This window comes from Dipodomys spectabilis, unplaced genomic scaffold (genome assembly GCF_019054845.1).
Source record: "Dipodomys spectabilis isolate Male_0828 unplaced genomic scaffold, ASM1905484v1 ptg000668l, whole genome shotgun sequence".
In the NCBI taxonomy this organism is placed as follows: Eukaryota; Metazoa; Chordata; class Mammalia; order Rodentia; family Heteromyidae; genus Dipodomys; species Dipodomys spectabilis.
The window spans coordinates 179,300-198,398 of NW_024871345.1; the positions used below are offsets into that span (position 1 = coordinate 179,300).

The 19,099-nt window shown below is 51.6% G+C and overlaps 1 protein-coding gene across 1 annotated transcript; it reads left to right on the forward strand.

The window, feature by feature from the left end:
- Positions 1-668: 668 nt before the first annotated feature.
- On the forward strand, positions 669-16,224 carry Whamm (WASP homolog associated with actin, golgi membranes and microtubules). The gene is made up of 10 exons (XM_042671761.1): positions 669-1,305; positions 2,178-2,351; positions 2,879-3,029; positions 3,927-4,096; positions 5,340-5,505; positions 8,635-8,798; positions 10,651-10,737; positions 10,860-10,955; positions 13,433-13,853; positions 15,617-16,224. Exons 1-10 carry the CDS (start codon positions 706-708, stop codon positions 15,919-15,921), a joined length of 2,334 nt encoding a protein of 777 aa, XP_042527695.1. The 5' UTR covers positions 669-705; the 3' UTR covers positions 15,922-16,224.
- Positions 16,225-19,099: the final 2,875 nt, after the last annotated feature.

Below are 19,099 nucleotides of genomic sequence, written 5' to 3' on the forward strand. Positions count from 1 at the left end.
CAAATAGCAACAGGCCTGCCATGGGTGCAGTCCAAATATAGCGCGGCCGGCTGCCCGGCCCTTCTCATGTGTCACTGGAGAGGTCACTTCCGCAGGCCGGCGGGGGCCGGGCCCCCCGCCTCCCAACCCCCTCGTTCTCTGTTCTTTTTCTGGGGGTTGGTGTCTGGGTTTGAGCCCGCCGCCCCGCTCTGCGGGCCGAGCCGGAGGTGGACTTCTCCCCCTGGCTGAGGACCAGGGCAGGGCGGGCAGGGCGGGGGCAGAGGCAGAGCGGATGGGGTCGCCGTCGCACGCTGGGGGCCGGGGTCCCGCTCCGGCGCCCCACGGCCCCTCCGACAGCGAGGCCTTGCTGCAGGAGCAAAGGTGCGCGCGCAGCCTTGACCCTTGACCCGGCGCCGCGCAGTGGCCCGAGCGCAGGCCGCTCGGGAGGCGCCCGGCCCCCGACCTCTGACCCTCTTCGCCCGCGTCGGCCCGCGCCGCGGTGGGAAGGGGGGAGGCGGGAGCGGCCCTTCCGGGACCCGCAGGGAGGCCGTCTTCTCGACTTCCTTATTGGCGGGTGCGGACCCACCCTCCGGCCAGGCAGCCAATCGCGTGCGCCGGCCAATCAGGGGCAGGGGTGGGCGGGCGTCGCGGGTTGACGGACGGGCGGCCGTCGCGGCCCGGACGCGGGCGGGCGGGATCTCGGCGCGGCCGGGCCCCCGCGGCGCCATGCAGGACGAGCAGCCCGACAGCCTGGAGGGCTGGGTGCCGGTCCGCGAGGGCCTCTTCGCCGCACCCGAGCCGCACCGGCTGCGCTTCCTCGTGGCCTGGAACGACGCGGAGGGCCAGTTCGCGGTGACCTGCCACGACCGCACGGCGCAGCGGCGGCAGGGCGAGGCGGGCGGGCGCGGGCCGGGGCCGGGGCCCGGGGCCGCCGCGCCGCCGCCCAGCTGGGCCGGCCTGCTCTCGGCCGCGGGGCTCCGCGGCGCGCACCGGCAGCTGGCGGCGCTGTGGCCGCCCCTGGAGCGCTGCTTCCCGCGGCTGCCGCCCGGGCTGGACGCGGCGGGCGGCGGGCCGGGGCGCGGGCTGTGGGCGCGGGTGTGGCCGGCGCGCGCGGGCCCCGGCGAGGCGGCGCTGCGGGAGCTGTGCGGGCAGCTGGAGCGCTACCTGGGCGAGGCGGCGGGCGGCTGCGGCGGCGCCACGGTGCGGGACGCGCTCTTCCCGGCGGCGGCGGGCGCGGCGGGCGCGGCCGACTGCGAGAGCCCGCGCGAGTTCCGGGAGCGCGCCCTGCGCGCGCGGCGGGCCGAGGCCGGGGCGCGGCTGCGGCAGGTGCGGGCCGGGGCGGGCGGGCGGGCGGGCGGGCCGAGGCCGAGGCCGGGGCGCGGCTGCGGCAGGTGCGGGCCGGTGCGGGCGGGCGGGCGGGCGGGCGGGCCGAGGCCGGGGCGCGGCTGCGGCAGGTGCGGGCGGGCGGGCGGGCGGGCCGAGGCCGAGGCCGGGCCGCGGCTGCGGCAGGTGCGGGCGGGCGGGCGGGCGGGCGGGCGGGCGGGCCGAGGCCGAGGCCGGGGCGCGGCTGCGGCAGGTGCGGGCGGGCGGGCGGGCGGGCGGGCGGGCCGAGGCCGAGGCCGGGGCGCGGCTGCGGCAGGTGCGGGCCGGTGCGGGCGGGCGGGCGGGCGGGCCGAGGCCGGGGCGCGGCTGCGGCAGGTGCGGGCCGGTGCGGGCGGGCGGGCGGGCCGAGGCCGAGGCCGGGGCGCGGCTGCGGCAGGTGCGGGCGGGCGGGCGGGCGGGCCGAGGCCGGGGCGCGGCTGCGGCAGGTGCGGGAGGGAGGGCGGGCGCGGGCTCGCCGGCGTCGGGCACGAGCGCGCACGCGCACGCGCACGGCGTCGGCTCTCCCCGGCGGGGAGCCGCCCCCTCGGAGGCCCGCGCGGTGCCCGGGCTGGCTTTGAACCGCGATCCCCAGATCTCAGCCTCCTGAGCAGCCGGGATCGACGGAGCCGTTAGCTCCTGTCACGTTCCCGTATGGTTAGCCCTCTCCAAAAGCAGCCCGCGTGGCGGCTGCCACCGCTGGCCAGGAGGGCCCCTCGTGCTGTGCATTTTGGCTGGAGCCGCTAGCATTCTCATAATTAACCTTTAACGTAGATGCAGCTACAAGCCGAGAACATAAGGTCTCTTGGTTTTGTTTGATGTGATCTTCTGGCCACCAGGTTCTCCAGGGGCATGGGAGAGCCAGCACCTTGGTCGCATTAATGAGAGTTTATCAAGAGGAAGAGGAAGCATATCAGGAACTGGTCACCGTAGCAACCATGTTCTTCCAGCATCTACTGCAGCCCTTTAGGGACATGCGAGAAGTTGCAACTTTATGCAGGCTCAACATTCTGGTATGCGTTCTTACTTTTAAAACTCTATAACCTATTATACACAACTGTTATCTAATATATGCAACTATTACCCATTATATATTACCGTCTGGTACTTCTTTACATTTCAGGTTCAGTTTGTGTTTTCATTTTGTTTAGGTTCATTTTTCTGCTGTAAAGATACTGAGTTTTATTTGAAATTGATTTTAAAAATTGGGGTTTGGGTTGTAACTCAGTGGTAGAGCACAGGTTTGATCCTCACCACCAAAAAGAAAAAACACAAACCCGAGGATCTCCAGTTCTAGGCCAGCCCAGGTTACAAAGCAAGTTATATGTGATATTCTGCGTCTTAAGCTCCACCTGGGGTCAAAGCAAAATGTGGCCGTCCAGGAAGAGCTGTTCTGTGCCACACTGGGAAAGGAGCTGTGCACTTCCTGACCCCCACTGTGGAAGGGATGGCTGAAGGAGTGGAACTTAAGGCACAGCAATGAAAGTAGTTAAGGCTGTCACAGGACCCGTCCACTTCCCCTTACCTCTTCTTTCCGTAGAAGTCCCTGGATGAGGATGATCTCGGTCCCAAAAGGGTCATGGCTTTGCAGAAGGAAGCTGAAGAATGGACCAGACAGGCTCAAGAAGCTGTCGCCTCGATTCAAGACATCACCGTGGATTACTTTAAGGAAACAGTGAAGGCATTAGCAGGTGATAGTAAGAAAATGCCGGCTGACATAATTTTTACTGCATTCAAGGCATTTGGATAAAATGCCGGCATGGGAATGGGATGTAAGGATAAGTCCAGGTTGACCCTGTGGTGTGATCTCCAGGGCTCCCACTTTTTATTTTTTTGGCTGGTTAATAGAGGATAAGAGTCTCATGGACTTCCCTGCCTTGGCTGGCTTCAAACCTCCAACCTCTGATCTCAGCCTTTTGAGTAGCTAGGATTACAGGTGTGAGCGCTACATCCAGCTAAATATTGCTTTTGTATTATTATTATTAAAACAAAATTTGTAGCTGGGTGCTGGTGGTTCACACTTACAATCCTAGCTACTCAGAAGGCTGAGATCAGAGGATAGCGGTTTGAAGCCATGCTGGGCAGCAAAGTCCAGAAGACTCATCTCCAATAAGCTGCTCAGAAAAAGCCAGAAGTGGCACTGTGGCTCAAGTGGTAGACTGCTGGCCTTGAGCAAAAGAAGCTCAGGGACAGCACCCAGGCCCTGAGTTCAAGCCCCAGGACTGGCAAACATTTTCTTTTAAAAAATGTTCAGGGGAAGCCGGGCGCTGGTGGCTCATGCCTGTAATCCTAGCTACTCAGGAGGCTGAGATCTGAAGATCGCGGTTCAAAGACAGCCCGGGCAAGAGAGACCATGAGACTCCTATCTCCAATAAACCACCAGAAAACCGGAAGTGGCACTGTAGCTCAAGTGGTAGAGTGCTCGCCTTGAGCTGAAGAGCTGAGGGACAGCGCCCAGGCTCAGAGTTCAAGCCCCACAACCGACCAAAAAAAAAAAAGTTCAGGGGATAATAATGGGAGATAATGAAAGATTAACTCAGGATAAATTATGCCCCTTAGAGAGTTTTAATTTTTTTTTTTTTTAACAGAAATGCAGAGACAAATGGAACAAGATGAGAAGAGATTTGGCCCTGCAGCCTGGGCCACGGCCACTCCCCGCTTGGAGAGACTTAAGCGCCTGTTAGCTCGGGAGACTTTGCAACTGCTGAGAGCCAGAGAGTTGTGTTTAAATCACAAAAAAGCTGAGATAAAGAGAAAGGTAAGATAAAGGTCAAAGAATCTTTATTTTAGGTTGCATCTTGGTTCAGGAGCTTCCTTCTTACTGAGTTTCACACCTTTCACAGTAGACTAGACTGGACACTGGAAAGTTAAAATTTCCCTTTCATGAAGATGTGTTCCTGAAATATTATATTGCACAATTCACTTATTGAGCGTAGCATTGAAGTGCATAAAGTACGTTCAAAATCACTTCAGCAATAATACTTTTTTTGGTGGAGCTCAGGTCTGGACACTGAGCACTTCTCTGGTCTCTTGGGTCTTTACTAAAATAATCAAAGAATGCTGCTGTAGGACCATAGCCACTGAACTTTGTCCTGTAATCTTAGGACTTTAAAGCAGAAACTGTAGGCACCACATTGTCAATCTGGGCTGCTGTAGGGAATACCATAGCTTGGGGCTGCAGCTGACCTGTCGTTTCCTACAGTTCAGAGGACCCTGGGCCTTCAGAATCCATGTCTAGGGCAGTGTCTTCCTGGCTGGTGGGCGGGGCCTTCCTACATGGGCTCCGTGGGCACCTTGTGTGCCCTGTGTATACCCTGTGTGTGCAGTGCATCTGAGGCCCAGTATGGCTTCATCTGACGCCACGCACTTCCACCCCTTGGGCTTCAGCAGACTCGCCCGTGACAATGCCTCACCGCCATTTCCTCAGAACCCAAATGCTTCCAGGTTTCAAGAGTGAGGTATTCGTAATGAACGTGGAATAAAACATTTTTCTTATTGTAAAGCATATTAAATAGGTATTTGATGAAGAGAATACCACACACTATTCAGGCAGGAAAAGAAGTTTTATTTACGGAACTGCTGCCCCCGCCATGCGTGGTGGAGAGGCAGGGCTGGAAAAGGAACAAGGGGAGGGTTTCCCACCCTGGGAACAGGACTTATCTAGGCCAGCGACAGGAAGAGGTGTGGCCAGGTGAAGGAAAGGTGTGGCCACACTGGATCCGGCTGTGACCTCAGGGTCTGGGACCCTCCTGAGGTCAGATGGGAGGCATGTGACCTAGCAGGAGGGGAAGGTGACTGCTTCCAGGTCTGCCAGTTACCTAGGTAACAGATACTGGGTGGAAACTTAGCCAAGAGGTAAGGAGGTGTCCCAGTGCAGACCTTACACTAGCGAAAAAGTACTTGTTAATATTTATTACTGAGGAATAGGAAGAAGCTAGTGTGCTTTTAAAGCTTACATTTAGTATGCTAATTAATTTATTTTTCCCTGAAAAAAAACCAAGATGGAAGACCTTCCGGATCAAGAAAAAAATGTAGATGCTGTAGATGAGCTAGAAATGCAGTATTATGAAATTCAGTTGGAACTATATGAAATCAAATTTGAGATTTTAAAAAATGAAGAAATACTTCTTATTATACAGCTGGATTCTATTAAAAGACTTATAAAAGGTAAAATTTATGTTGTAAAAAGAAAATGTTTAAGTTACATATTTTAGAGAATACTACAAACTTAATTACTAATTATAAATTATCTGTAACATCTATTGAAGTGTGTTAGTTTCCCTTCAGTATTTTGTTTTCCCTATTGTGGGACTTGAACTCAGGGCCTGAGCGCAGTCCCTGAGTTCTTTTGCTCAAGGCTAGTGCTCTACCACTTTGAGCCACACCTTTACTTCCACTTTTTTGTGATTACTTGGAGATAAGAGTCTCAAGGACTTTCTTGCCCCGGCGGCTTTGAACTAACTCCTCAGATCCTAGCCTCCCAAGTACTAAGATGACAGGCGGGAGCCGCCACCAGCGCCCAGCCAGCCCGTCAGTGCTTTGGCCCTTTTTTGAATTGGTCATTTTCAAGGTGGGGTCTTGCTTTATACCCATACCAGCCTGGGCTGCAATCCTACCTGAGCTTCCCAGGTCCCTGAGCTCTCCGGGAGTAGCACCACACCCAGCCCTGGGCACTGCACGCGCTGCACCGCACCTCCAACTGGGTGTGGTTGAGATGGAATCTCCCACCCCCCTGGCCTTGAACTATAATCTTCATTCTCTGCCTCCCAAGTAGCTAGGATCACAGGCTTGAGCTACTGGGCCTAGCCATTCAGTATTTTTATTTATTCATTTTTGGTCAGTTGTGGGGCCTGAACTCGGCCTGGGCGCTGTCCCTCAGCTCTTCAGCTCTAGGCTAGCGCTCTACCATTTGAGCCACTGTGCCAATTCTGGCTAGTTCTGCTTATGTGGTGCTGAGGAATTGAACCCAGGGCCTCATGCATGCAAGGCAAGCACTCTACCACTGAGCCGCCTTCCCAGCCCCCCCATTCAGTATTTTTATTATTCAAATGTATTCATTGTTCAACATGCAGCAAAACGGAGAAAGGAAAACTCCAAGCCCATCATTTACAGATACTTAGGAACAATTTGCTGTTGATTTTGTAGCTTTTTTGATATAGTTAATGTAAATGTGACTGTCAGTTTTTAAAACCAAAACCTTTGTTTGGTAACCATATTTTACTTATACTATAATAAACATCTTCTATTTCAGTAAGAAAAAATAAAAAATTTTAATGGCTGCATAGTATCCAAATTTATAGGTATACTTTGACTTCTAGCTTAAAAAATGTCTTGAGCAGAGAATTTCCCTTCATACATGTTTTGTGTATAGGATAGTTTCCTTGAAATTAATTTCTAAAGTGGAATTATTGGATTAAGAACGTCTTTTACATTTTAATGCACATTAAAACACCACCAGTACTAAAGTTATTTGGGATGCACTTTTCTTACATCTGTATTGCTTTCTAATTCTAAATGTCATGCTTCTGGTACCAGTGTACAAGCAAATGCTTCACTCACTCCTGCCTGTTTGTCAATTGATAGAAAAAAATGCCACCTTCTGATTTTCACAAGTGATACTAACCACAGTTTTTTGTTTTTTTTTTTGGGGGGGGGTCGGGTCCTGGGGCCTGAACTCTGGGCCTGGGCGCTGTCCCTCAGCTCTTCAGCTCAAGGCTAGCGCTCTACCACTTGAGCCACAGTGCCACTTCCGGCTTTTTTCTTTTTGCTTATGTGGTGCTGAGGAATCGAACCCAGGGCCTCAGGCATGCAAGGCAAGCGCTCTACCACTGAGCCACCTTCCCAGCCCACTAAACACAGTTTTGTGTTTTCTGGTCACTTAAGAGTTTTTGTCATGCCTACTCATGGTCTGTGTTTTTCATTGGAATGTTTGTTTTCCACATTAAGGATATTAGTTTGTCAGACTCTGGTGGAAAGTGAGCTTTTCTGCCCAGATCAGTAGTGGTCCTTACGGCTTTGCAGGGATGCTTCCTTGCCAGAAGCTCACACTGCTCTCATCTGTTGCTTGGCTCGTGAGTCTGCACACCAACCCCTGTGGTTCCTGGACCTTGGGGCACGGTTTCCTCTCGGGAGGCAGGTGCCACCCTCGCCGCTTCTCCAACATTTTATATCTCCTCTCGCTTTTCTGTCCTTCTAGATGGACGTAACAATCACTTGGGCAAGCTTAACACAAACAAACGCAACTGCAAGTTTGATTGGGATGGTGCTTAAAGTTAGAGATTACGTGGGGAAGAGCTGTCACCTTTGCAGTTTTGAATCTTCCTGCCCAAGGTGATGGTATGTCTCTCCATGCATTTAAATCTTTCCTTTTTCTAAAGTTCCTCCAAAGTTAGTAATTTTCTTCATGTACATCTTGGACATTTAGTTCAAGCCTTGGTATTCAAATTTTTTAGTACTTTCAACTTATACACTTTTTTTGGTATTTAGGAAGAAATTCTGTTGGAAAGTTAATGTGGAAGGATGCATGCCAAATTGATGTTTGCTCCTAAAACCTGGACTCAGTGTTTGAGAAAGGAGGAAGGAATTCTCACTTTTTATTATGCACTTATGTAGTGAATGAGTTTATTATGAGTATGCTTTTTTTAAAATTTTTGCCAGTCCTGGGCCTTGAACTCAGGGCCTGAGCACTGTCCCTGAGCTTCTTTTGCACAATTAACACTCTACCACTTGAGCCACAGCACCACTTCTGACTTTTCCTGTTATGTAGTGCTGAGGAATGGAACCTGGGGCTTTGTGCATGCTGGGCAAACACTACCACTGAGCCACCTTCCCAGCCCCTATAAGTATGCTTTTAAAAAAGTATGCTTTTAAAAAAGTATGCTTTAAAAAAGCAATACACAAACAGGATTAAATACCAGTAAGGCACCTTTACTATATATTACTGGTGGAAATTTACTTTCTGGATTGCTACTTGATACCAAGAATCTGGAATATTCATTTGCCAGCGAAGTACAGATGATTTGCCTAGAGACGTGTTTACTGTAATGAAATTGGTAATACTGCAACACTGGAACATTCTAATAGTAGATACTGCTTAAAGAATACTATGTTGCCATTAAAATTATATTTCCTTCACATGGAAGATGTGCTTTGAACTCTGTTGATATGTGTGTCTGTGTAAGAAGTGTGTGGCTCTATGTACCTAATGTTAATAGTGGGTTTCCATGGGTGGTAGATTTCCCTTATCTGGTGCATTTTTTATAGCAAGGCGTGTTTAAGAAAATCCATCGTTTTTAGAAAAGCAGGATGAAGTTGTCTATTACGACTCATGTGAAAGTGCAGAGGAACTTCAAGTGGTTGTGGATGCTGGGGAGCTGGCGGAGCTCAACCGGCAGCGGCAGCAGCTGGAGGCCAAGCGGGGCAGGATCTGCACCAAGAGGGCCCGCCTCAGGAGCAGACAGGTAGCGGGACGGAGGCTGTACTGTCTCCTCTGTTGTGCTCAGTCGCTAATTGTGTGTGTACATAGATCGTATACATACACATATATATATATGTATATATACACACATATATAAATAGGTAGAAACAGGAATTATCAGCTATGTAAAGTTTTCTGAAATATATTTTATGGATTATAAAAAAATCACGTTATATATTTATTTGTTGTTTTTTGTTGGTTGTGGGGCTTGAACTCTGGGCCTGGGCGCTGTCCCTGAGCTCTTCAACTCAAGGCGAGCACTCTACCACTTGAGCCAGTGCCAATTCTGGTTTTCTGGTGGTTTATTGGAGATAAGAGTCTTAGACTTTCCTGCCTGGGCTGGCTGTGTTATTTTTTATTTTTTTGCCAGTCGTGGTGCTTGAATTCTGGGCCTGGGTGCTGTCCCTCAGCTCTTCAGCTCAAGGCTAGCCCTCTACCACTTGAGCCACAGCACCACTTCCGGTTTTTTTCTTTTTGCTTATGTGGTGCTGAGGAATCGAACCCAGGGCCTCAGGCATGCAAGGCAAGGGCTCTACAACTGAGCCATCTTCCCAGCTCATTTATTTTTTATTGTTGTTGTTGGTCATAGGACCTGAACTCTGGGTCTGGGCGCTGTCCCTCAGCTCTTCAGCTCAAGGCTAGCGCTCTACCACTTGAGCCACAGCGCCACTTCTGGCTTTTTTCTTTTTGCTTATGTGGTGCTGAGGAATGGAACCCAGGGCTTCAGGCGTGCAAGGCAAGTGCTCTACCACTGAGCCACCTTCCCAGCCCCGCACGGGCTGGCTTTGAACTGAGATCCTCAGATCTCAGCCTCCAGAGTAGCTAGGATTACAGGCATGAGCCTCTGGCGCCCGGCTGTTTTTTTTTTTTTTTGAGCCAAAGCCTTACTTGTAACCCAGGCTGACCTTCAATTCATGATCTTCCTGCTTATTACTGTTTTAGGTTATTATAAAGGGTTATTATACAGAAGGGTTATAGTTACATAACTTAGGTAAAGAGTGTATTTCTTTTTGGACAATGTCATTTCTTCCCTCACTCTTATGACTGTCTTCTTATATTTTGTACATATGTACTATAAATACTTAGATACTTTAAAGACAGAAATGAAAGTGCTGTAGGAAGTTATGATAGCACCCATTCTTCACAGGTTGTTAGAGGTGTGGGTTCGGAGCCACACAGATGATCTGACAACCCCAGCCTTTGCTCTCTGCCCCGCACTCCAGCAGGCCAGGCAGGTGTGCTCAGCTCAGCCCTTGGAGCTGTGTAATGGTGGTGTGAGGGAGGACCTGGGACATCTTCCCACACACCATCCCTGCTGCCCAGACCTGCCACTGGCTTCTGGAAAGGCCGGGTTAATAGGACAGGAGCCAGAGTCCATTTCAAGTTGAAATCACAGTCGAGCCACTCAGTAGCCATGGGCCCCTTGGTTCATTACCTACATGTGGTTTGAAGCGAGCCCTGGCAGGAAAGCCTATGAGACTCTTTATCTCCAGTTCACCAGTAAAAATCTAGAAGGAATGGCTCAAGTGGTAGAGCGCCAGTTTGGGAGTGAAAAAGCGGAGTGAGCGCTCGAGTGCCTGAGTCTAGGACCCAGGGCCAGCACGACAAATGCGAATAGCTTAAAAACCAGCTTGGTGTGAACTGCAGCTCTCCAAGAACTCTGCTGGGAACAAAGTGCTCCTGTGCGGAGCCAGTCAGCCCTTCTCATCTGGCCATGGGGGCAGACTAGGGAGCACCCGGAACCGGATTAATGAACACTCACACTCGCACAGGGGCCGTGCCACAGCCCAGGGCCGTGTTAGAAATTGTCTGTGTGCTTTACATTATCTTATCAGGGCCAGTGCAAAGAAACTCACCGGCTCAGATTACAACAGGCTGAAGCAAGCATAAGACATCTTCATCAGCATCACAGCATTCAGATGGTGAGTCACGGAAGGGAAACCTGTGTCCTGAGCTGGCTCAGGCTGGGTGCATGTCAGGGCTGGGCCGCTTTCTTTGTCACGATACATGAGCAACTTACAAACATGTATTTGCTCAAATACAGAAGAGAGACAAAGTAAAAGAAGAGGAGCAAAAGAAAAAGGAATGGATAAACCTAGAACGTCAAAAAACGCTCCAACGATTAAGAGCCTATAAAGGGGTAAGTTCTAGAAAATAATTATTTCACCTAAAGCCCATCTTAGGAGAAAGTATAAAGTATGAGCAGACAACTCAGAACATGAAATGTTTTATTGTTTGTTGTTTTGGTTGGTTGTGGGACTTGAACTCTGGGCCTGGGTGCTGTCCTTGAGCTCCACAGCACCACTTCTGGTTTTCTGGTGAGTGACTGGAATCTCATGGACTTTCCTGCCTGGGCTGGCTTTGAACCTCAGATCTCAGCCTCCTGAGTAGTTAGGATGACAGGCGTGAGCCACCAGTGCCCAGCACATGAAATGTTTTCAAACACAAGTTGTGGTGTATCAATATTATAAACCACAACTTAAAAGAGGTGTTTTTTTTTTGTTTTTATTTTTTGGTTGTGGGGGTGCTGTCCCTGAGCTAGCGCCCTCACACTTTGAGCCATAGTTCCACTGCCAGGTTTTGAATGGTTAATTGTAGGTAAGAGTCTCACAGCGACTTTTCTGCCCCGGCTGACTTTGAAATGCAGTTCTCAGATCTCAGCCTCCTGAGGAGCTGGGATTATAGGCGTGAGCCACTAGCAACCAGCTGGCTTTTTGTGTGTGTGTGTGTGTGTGTGTGTGTGTGTGTGTGTGTGTGTGTGTGTGTGTGTGTGTGTGTGTGTGTGTGTGTCAACCAGCTGGCGTTTTGGTGTGTGTGTGTGTGTGTCAACCAGCTGGCTTTTTGTGTGTGTGGGTGTGTGTGTGTGAACCAGCTGGCTTTTTGTGTGTGTGTGTGTGTGTCAACCAGCTGGCTTTTTGTGTGTGTGTGTGTGTGTGTGTGTGAACCAGCTGGCTTTTTGTGTGTGTGTGTGTGTGTGTGTGTGTGTGTGTGAACCAGCTGGCTTTTTGGGGTGTGTGTGTGTGTGTGTGTGTGTGTGAACCAGCTGGCTTTTTGGGGTGTGTGTGTGTGTGTGTGTGTGTGTGTGAACCAGCTGGCTTTGTATGTGTGTGTGTGTGTGTGAACCAGCTGGCTTTTTGGGGTGTGTGTGTGTGTGTGAACCAGCTGGCTTTGTGTGTGTGTGTGTGTGTGTGTGTGTGTGTGTGAACCAGCTGGCTTTTTGGGGTGTGTGTGTGTGTGTGTGTGTGTTTTAAGACAGTCTCGCTGTGTGGCTCAGGCTAGTCTTGAACTCCTCCTGCTCAACCCTCCTCCCCTCCATGAGAGGACTGAGCTATGCCGCTGCGGTTCAGACCAGCAGGAAAATGGGAAGTAGTTCACCTGCCTACAGATCCACTCGAGTGCACGATCTGGTTCACACCCGTGGCTCCACGCACTGCACTGTCCCACTGGCTTGTCTGCTTTCTTAGAGAACCCCTCTCTTGAGAGAATTACTTAGGGTGGGATTTTCTTTATCACACTGACATCGCAGGCTGGAACCATACACACTTGGAGGAAAAAAATACCCAGTCCCTTTGATGTACTTTTTTTTTTTTTTTGTCGGTCGTGGGTCTTGACTCTAAGCCTGGGCACTGTCCCTCGGCTCTTCAGGTCAAGGGGAGTGCTCTACCGCTTGAGCCACAGCGCCAATTCGGGTTTTCTGGTGGTTTACTGGCGATGAGTCTCACGGACTTTCCTGCCCGGGGTGGCTTTGAACTGTGATCCTCAGATCTCGCCTCCTGAGTAGCGAGGATGGCAGGCGTGAGCCACTGTGCCTGTTCTTTTTACCCTACCATTTGTATTCAACACTTCAGATTTTGTATTACTTCTTTCCATGACTTAATGTTTTGACTAAATTGGCCATGTTTTCATCTTCCTCTTGTGCTTTAGAGTTCCTGATTTTTAATGTTAAAACTTGTATTTTCATCTAATCTTTTCACATCTTCATTTCATTACCAAGAAGTTAATAAAACTTGATTGAAGGCTATAATTTTTTTTTTATTTTTGGTGGTACTGGAGCTTGAACTCATGGCCTTGAGGTGCTAGGCAGGTGTTGTACCTTCTGAACCATGCCCACAGATCTCTTTGGTTTTAGTTATTTTCAGGTAGGGAATTATGTTTTTGCCCAGGGCTGGCCCTAGACTTTGGTCCTCACAACCGTAGCCTGCTGTGTAGCTAGGATCACAGAGAGGACTGGTTTTGATTGTGATGGTGTCTTGTTAACTTGTTGTTTGGGGTGTCCTTGGACTGTGATCCTCTTCACACTGGAGCATCTGGGATGATTATAGGTGTGAGCCACCATGCTCAGCAAGTGCTTATTTTTGGTTTGAGATCTGGACCAGAACTTGGTGCTGGACCCTTTTGTTCATTGGGTAGCATCCCACCAGCAGAGCCACATCTCCAACCCAAGTGCTTGCTTTTCCAATCCGTAGAAAGAGGCTTAGTAGTGAGATCATGTAAGTGCAAATGACCAGGGGCCACTTTGCAGTGAGAACCTGTGCACACATCACGCTTGCAGAGGTCTGTGCACACCTGCCGGGTGTGCGTTTGTGGCAGCCTTCTCACGAGTTTTTCCATGTTCAGAAGTGTCCGGCTCAGTCTGTGCTGAAGACCTGCCCAGAAGCCATGACTGGGACCCTGCAGCCACCCTCCGCTGATCCCCAGTGGGTATCCAGGACTCCAGGGGCTGGAGGAGGACCTCCCGTCCCCCAAGGCAGGGGTGAGAAGACTCCGCAGCACCAAGACTGTTCTGGAACCATCCCTGTCCAGACACATCCCAAACCCAGCGAGGAACTGTCACTGTCAGCACCGCCACCGCCACTACCTTCTCCTCCTCCACCCCCACCACCACCCCCGCTGCCCCCTGCCCTGGCCTCTGCCTCTCAAGCTGTCACTCATCAGAACTCGGCCCTCAGAGCCCCACTAACAGATGACCAGCCACGCTCCCTACTGTGTGAACTAGCAGAAAGACCACGTGGTTGCGCTGGAAGTTTTCAGGGCCCAGGTAATGGCTGGAATTGTCCTGCGTCACCTTCTTCAGATCAGACTTCCTTTTCAAGAATTCTAGACTTGGAATGGTCCGGTATTTTTGTTGCCTTGAAATATTACTTCTATTAGAGTTGGTGCAGCTGAATTTCATCAAGATTGATAAATATAAACTCAGCCTAAGCAAAAAAAAATGTGTGTTTTAAAGTTTGCTGAGCTTATGGCTTGTGATTCTGGAAGCTATCAAGAATCTACTTCAGTTTTCCTTTTTTTTTTTTCCCTGTCAGTCATGAGGCTTGAACTCAGGGCCTTGGCACTGCCCCTGACTAGGCTTTTTTTTAGTCACAGTTCCACCTCTGGTTTCCTGGTGGTTAATTACAGATGAAAGTCTCATGGAAGCCGGGCGCTGGTGGCTCACGCCTGTAATCCTAGCTACTCAGGAGGCTGAGATCTGAGGATCGCGGTTCAAAGCCAGCCCGGGCAGAAAAGGCCGTGAGACTCCTATCTCCAATAAACCACCAGAAAACCGGAAGTGGCGCTGTAGCTCAAGTGGTAGAGCGCTCGCCTTGAGCTGAAGAGCTGAGGGACAGCGCCCAGGCCCAGAGTTCAAGCCCCACAACCGACAAAAAAAAAAAAAGTCTCATGGACTTTCCTGCCTAGACTGGCTTTGAAGGTGATGCTCAGATTTCAGCCTCCTGAGCAGCCAGGATGACAGGCGTGTGCCGCCAGCGCTTGGCTCTGTTTGTCCTCCTCCTTCCCCCTCCGGACAGCCTCAGGGTTAGCCTAGGCTAACCTGGATCCTGCAGTCCTCCTGCTGCAGTCTTGGAGTCAGGGATGATAGGCATGTGCACCTATCGCTGGCCAAGCCCAGGCTTAACGCACAGAATGTTCTCTCACTGAAACGATGTGTGAATTGTAACTAGAAAATGCCCCTGATTGTAAGACTTATTCTTCCCTGAAGGGAATTAAAGTCAACTGTAGGCTTAAGTCAAAAATGAAGTGCCATTGTCAGCCAGAGGGTGGACTTGGAGTCACCACCACATGAGTGTCTGGGAGTGAACACCGTAGCCACAACCTGCTGTGGACACAACAGGGTCTCAGGTGCCTGAGCTAAAAGTAGCTTCTTCTTGCCCTTGCCCTGACACTCTGAGTGAATCTGTGTTTTGACAGCACTTCACACCCTCAGACATAGAGTGTAGCTACTCCAGGGGAATGTAGGTGGAATCACACACTATATGCAGAAGGACGCGACTGTGCCACCCCTCCCCGTTCATTGAGCTGCCTGCTAGAGTCTGACTGCAAGTCAGTGTGTGTGTGGAAACCACCCGCGTCATTCCACAGCGAGTCACTGCTGACAGCCAGCACTGAAGCCAGAGAAGCCTGCAGGAAGGGAAATGGGACCAGTCCTGTGCAGTGGGTGAGGCTGGTTCCTCCCAGGCTGCTTGGGCGTCCTGAAAAACGCATTCCAACCAGAGGTGTGGCTGTGCTTTAACAAAAAGTGAAGTTGGGCCCAGTAGTTCTTGAGCTGTCCTGGATCTGTCATTGATTGCCAGTTGAGCATCAGTTATTGCGCTATGGGTCTGTGATTTGCCAGTTGGTTATTAGTTATTGAGCTATCCTAGGTCGTTGATTACCAGCAGGTCATCAATGCATTTACTCAACAGAGAGATGATTACTGTTTAAGTAATGGCGCTAACGGGGTGTGTTTGTGTGTTTCATGGCGTTTACCGCGGGGTACTGGGGCCTGTGCTTAACAATGCCTGCTCTGTCTCCCCATGTCAGGATCTATGGATGAAGTGCTGGCCTCCTTGCGGCAGGAAAGAACACCTCTCAGGAAAGCAGAAGGGCCTGCTGTGCCCGAGGGGCCCCCTCCCCACTCCTCAGCCAACGAGCAGATTCTGGCTGCCATAAGGCAGGGGGTCAGACTAAAGAAAGTCCACTCGGACTCAGGCCCACGCCTGGGCCCCAACAGAAAGCCAGCCAGCGACCTGGAAAGGAGCATCAAGGCTGCGCTGCAAAGAATCAACAGGGCGTCTGCCGACTCGGAGGACAGCGACGAGCAGAGCCCTGGAGAGTGGGATCGTTAGGCCCTTCTTGGGTCTGCCGCAGGCAGGCCGGCCACACAGTACCCAGGCCAGTGGGCTGTGGGGGAGACACTGGGAGGAAGCACAGGTGCCGCCACCACGCCAAACCAGTCGGTGGGACCCATTGCCAGCCTACGTGAGAGCACTGCCTCTCCGTGGGGTCACGGGGTCACGCTTGTGTGACTGCTGTGCCGCACCGGGAGACCCCTGACCTCGTCCTGTGCCTATGGATGGATTCTCAGATTGAATGTGAACACTGCCTTAGCAATGATCAAAGCAAATTAAACAGATAACAAGTGTGCTTTACGTATCAAGCACTGTTTCCATGCACAATAAAAGGGCCATTTAGAATGCACTGGTCAGTGAGGGGAAGCAGAAGCAGAGCACAGGCTCCTCCCCCCTCCCCGTGGGTTTGTCTTCCAGGATTTCAGCTAAACCTTGGTTCCTACATGCTCAGGGCGGAGGCCTAGTGGGAATTTTTCTCCTCACCTAGTGTGAAAATAGGAAACTCTTAAACTGTTATCCTTTTTTTTTTTTTGGTCTGGTTGTGGGGCCTGAACTCTGGGCCTGGGCGCTGTCCCTCAGCTCTTCAGCTCAAGGCTAGCACTCTACCACTTGAGCCACAGCGCCTCTTCCGGCTTTTTTCTTTTTGCTTATGTGGTGCTGAGGAATCGAACCCAGGGCCTCAGGCATGCAAGGCAAGTGCTCTACCACTGAGCCATCTTTGCAGCCCTTAAACTGTTATCCTTAAAACCTTGTTTTCCTGTTCTTACAACATCAATCCTGAGTTTCCTCTGAACAGAATGAACCCCACCTGTTTCTAAAGAAACATTCTGTAATAGACCCAAAACCTTCCAACTTGTTCTTCTGTGATTCTGGGCCATACCAACCCTGTGGACCTGGGCTGGCATGGCTGGGGGTGTGGGCAGGCCCAAGTCCTCGGCAGCTACAGCCTGGACTTGCCTCTGTGGGGTGCTGGGGTTCCTTCAGTGTGGCACCGTGAGCTGCCCACAGGAATGCCACAAGTCCTGCGCTCCCAGCGCTCAACCCAGCTCCTGTGTGTGGAGTACCTCCCTGCCAGCCGTGCCCTGGTGTGGACGGAGCCGACCGCACAGCCTGGGCCGCGCTCCCTTGCAGGGGGCTGAGCCAGATGGCTTACTTGCTGGGCTTCGGCTCCAAGTCCCAGAGGCCTCCTTTCCCACTCCAGGTGGGACAGGCCAGGCTCGCCACCAAGACAGCCTTCGATTCAGCATTTAAAAATGGCAAACTCAGGACATTTCATGCCTGTTTTGCGGGTTGAGTGGGGAACCCTGCCACTTGCCAAGGGCCACCTGGGCCTTTATAGCGGCAGGCGACAGCAACTCACCAGTGCAGGCCGCCTGGGCCACGGCCACACCCTGGCCCGCCAGGAAGCGTGGTCAATTTCAGATGTTCAGAATTAGCGCTCAAGGGCTTGCCAAGGGTGAGAAGCCTTCAGGGAGAATTTACACATTTAAAGTTCCTGGCCCAACTATGTCTTTAATACCTCAAAACTTAGCTTCCTTCAGAAACTTCTCTTCCCTTACTGCTCTTTTGCACCCTTCTTCAGGCAAAGCCTGGAAGTAAATCCAAAGTTTGGCTTGAAGGAGTTCAGAGCCGAGGAGGGGGAACATGGCTCCTGTCATCTAGCTTCAAGCCGTCTGAGTACTGCTGCCCATCAGTGTTTGCCTACAAAGCTCCTCCCTGGCTTTCCAGCCCTATTTTCTTTCTTATTTTTTTTGGGTCCGGTTGTGGGGTCTGAACTCTGGGCCTGGGCGCTGTCCCTCAGCTCTTCAGCTCAAGGCTAGCGCTCTACCACTTGAGCCACAGCGCCACTTCCGGCTTTTTTCTTTTTGCTTATGTAGTGCTGAGGAATCGAACCCAGGGCCTCATGCATGCAAGGCAAGCACTCTACTGCTGAGCCACCTTCCCAGCCCCATCCAGCCCTACTTTCTAAAGGCTGGCACTGTACGCACATACACAAAGCCTCCGAGACTTTGTTGCTGTCACCAGGGCAGCCACTTCCCCTGTGGGTTTACGCCAACACCATGAGCTGCTTGCTGCTGCTTCCACAGAGCCCTGCCGTCAGACCTCTGGCAAGCCCTCCTTCACCCTCAGATCTGCCTCCCCTCCCCCCCTACCTTTGCACCTGGTCCCGTGGCTGTCTTTATACCTCAGCCACAGCCCTGGCTGCCATGCGGCCGTGGCTCACAGCCCAGTCCGACTGGACAGCGGCTGGGATCTGGTCCTAGGACGGCTAATCTGTAATTGGCTGTTCTTAGAGCTGTTCCAGAGTGGAAGGCAATGAGCTGTGCTGAGCGGAACTGTTCACTTGTTCATTCCTTCCCTCTCCATTAAACAGGGAACTGCAGAAGTTACTTTCAAAAGGGTTTTGAAACTGGGTGCCAGTGGCTCATGCCTATAACCCTAGTCACGTAGGAAGCTGAGATCGAGAGGTTTGAAGACATCCTGGGCAAATAAAGTCCATGAATCTCCATCTCCAAAATAACCACCAAAAGCCAGACTGGAGGCATGGCTCAAGTGGCGGAGAACCAGTTGAGCAAGTGAAGCGAGTGTGAGGCCCTGTGTTCAAACCCTGCCACCAGCAGAAAGGGCTCTGCTGAATGACCACTCCATATCCTAGGCGGCCATGTACGACCGCAGCTTCACACAGCAGACTCTTCCATGTAGGATGAACACACATGAGGAATGTTCTGGTTTCCTACTGCTACCTTAAATTACTGGAAATGAAGTAGCTCAACACAAGGGTTTCCAGAAGAGATCTGTAGGTCAGGAGTACAACAGTTCAAGGGACGGCACCCTCTCCTGAACACTCCAGAAAACGCGTTTCTCTGCCTTTTCTCGTTTCTACAAGCTGCTTGTGTTCCTTGGCTTGTGGCTCCATCTTCAAAGCCAGAAGGGTCTCTGTGAGGACTGGTGACTAGACTGGGTTGACCCGGATGATCTGGGATAATCAATCTGAATCCCTTTGTCTTTCCACTTAACAATCGAAGGCTCCACGGACAAGCATGTGGCCTCTCTGGGGCCCCTTGTTCTGTTAGCAAAAGGCCCTTGCTGGAAGATAGGTTGCCAAAGTCAGGAAGTTTTCTTTCTTGTTTTTTTTGATCCAGTCATAGGGCTTGAACTCTGGGCCTGGGCGCTG

Bases quoted from the DNA above. Each gene is read 5' to 3' on its own strand.
- Whamm (XM_042671761.1), top strand. From the start codon at position 706: ATGCAGGACGAGCAGCCCGACAGCCTGGAGGGCTGGGTGCCGGTCCGC. The intron at 3,030-3,926 runs GTGATAGTAAGA...TTTTTTTAACAG, and splicing joins AACAGTGAAGGCATTAGCAG to AAATGCAGAGACAAATGGAA. The intron at 8,799-10,650 runs GTAGCGGGACGG...TTATCTTATCAG, and splicing joins CCCGCCTCAGGAGCAGACAG to GGCCAGTGCAAAGAAACTCA.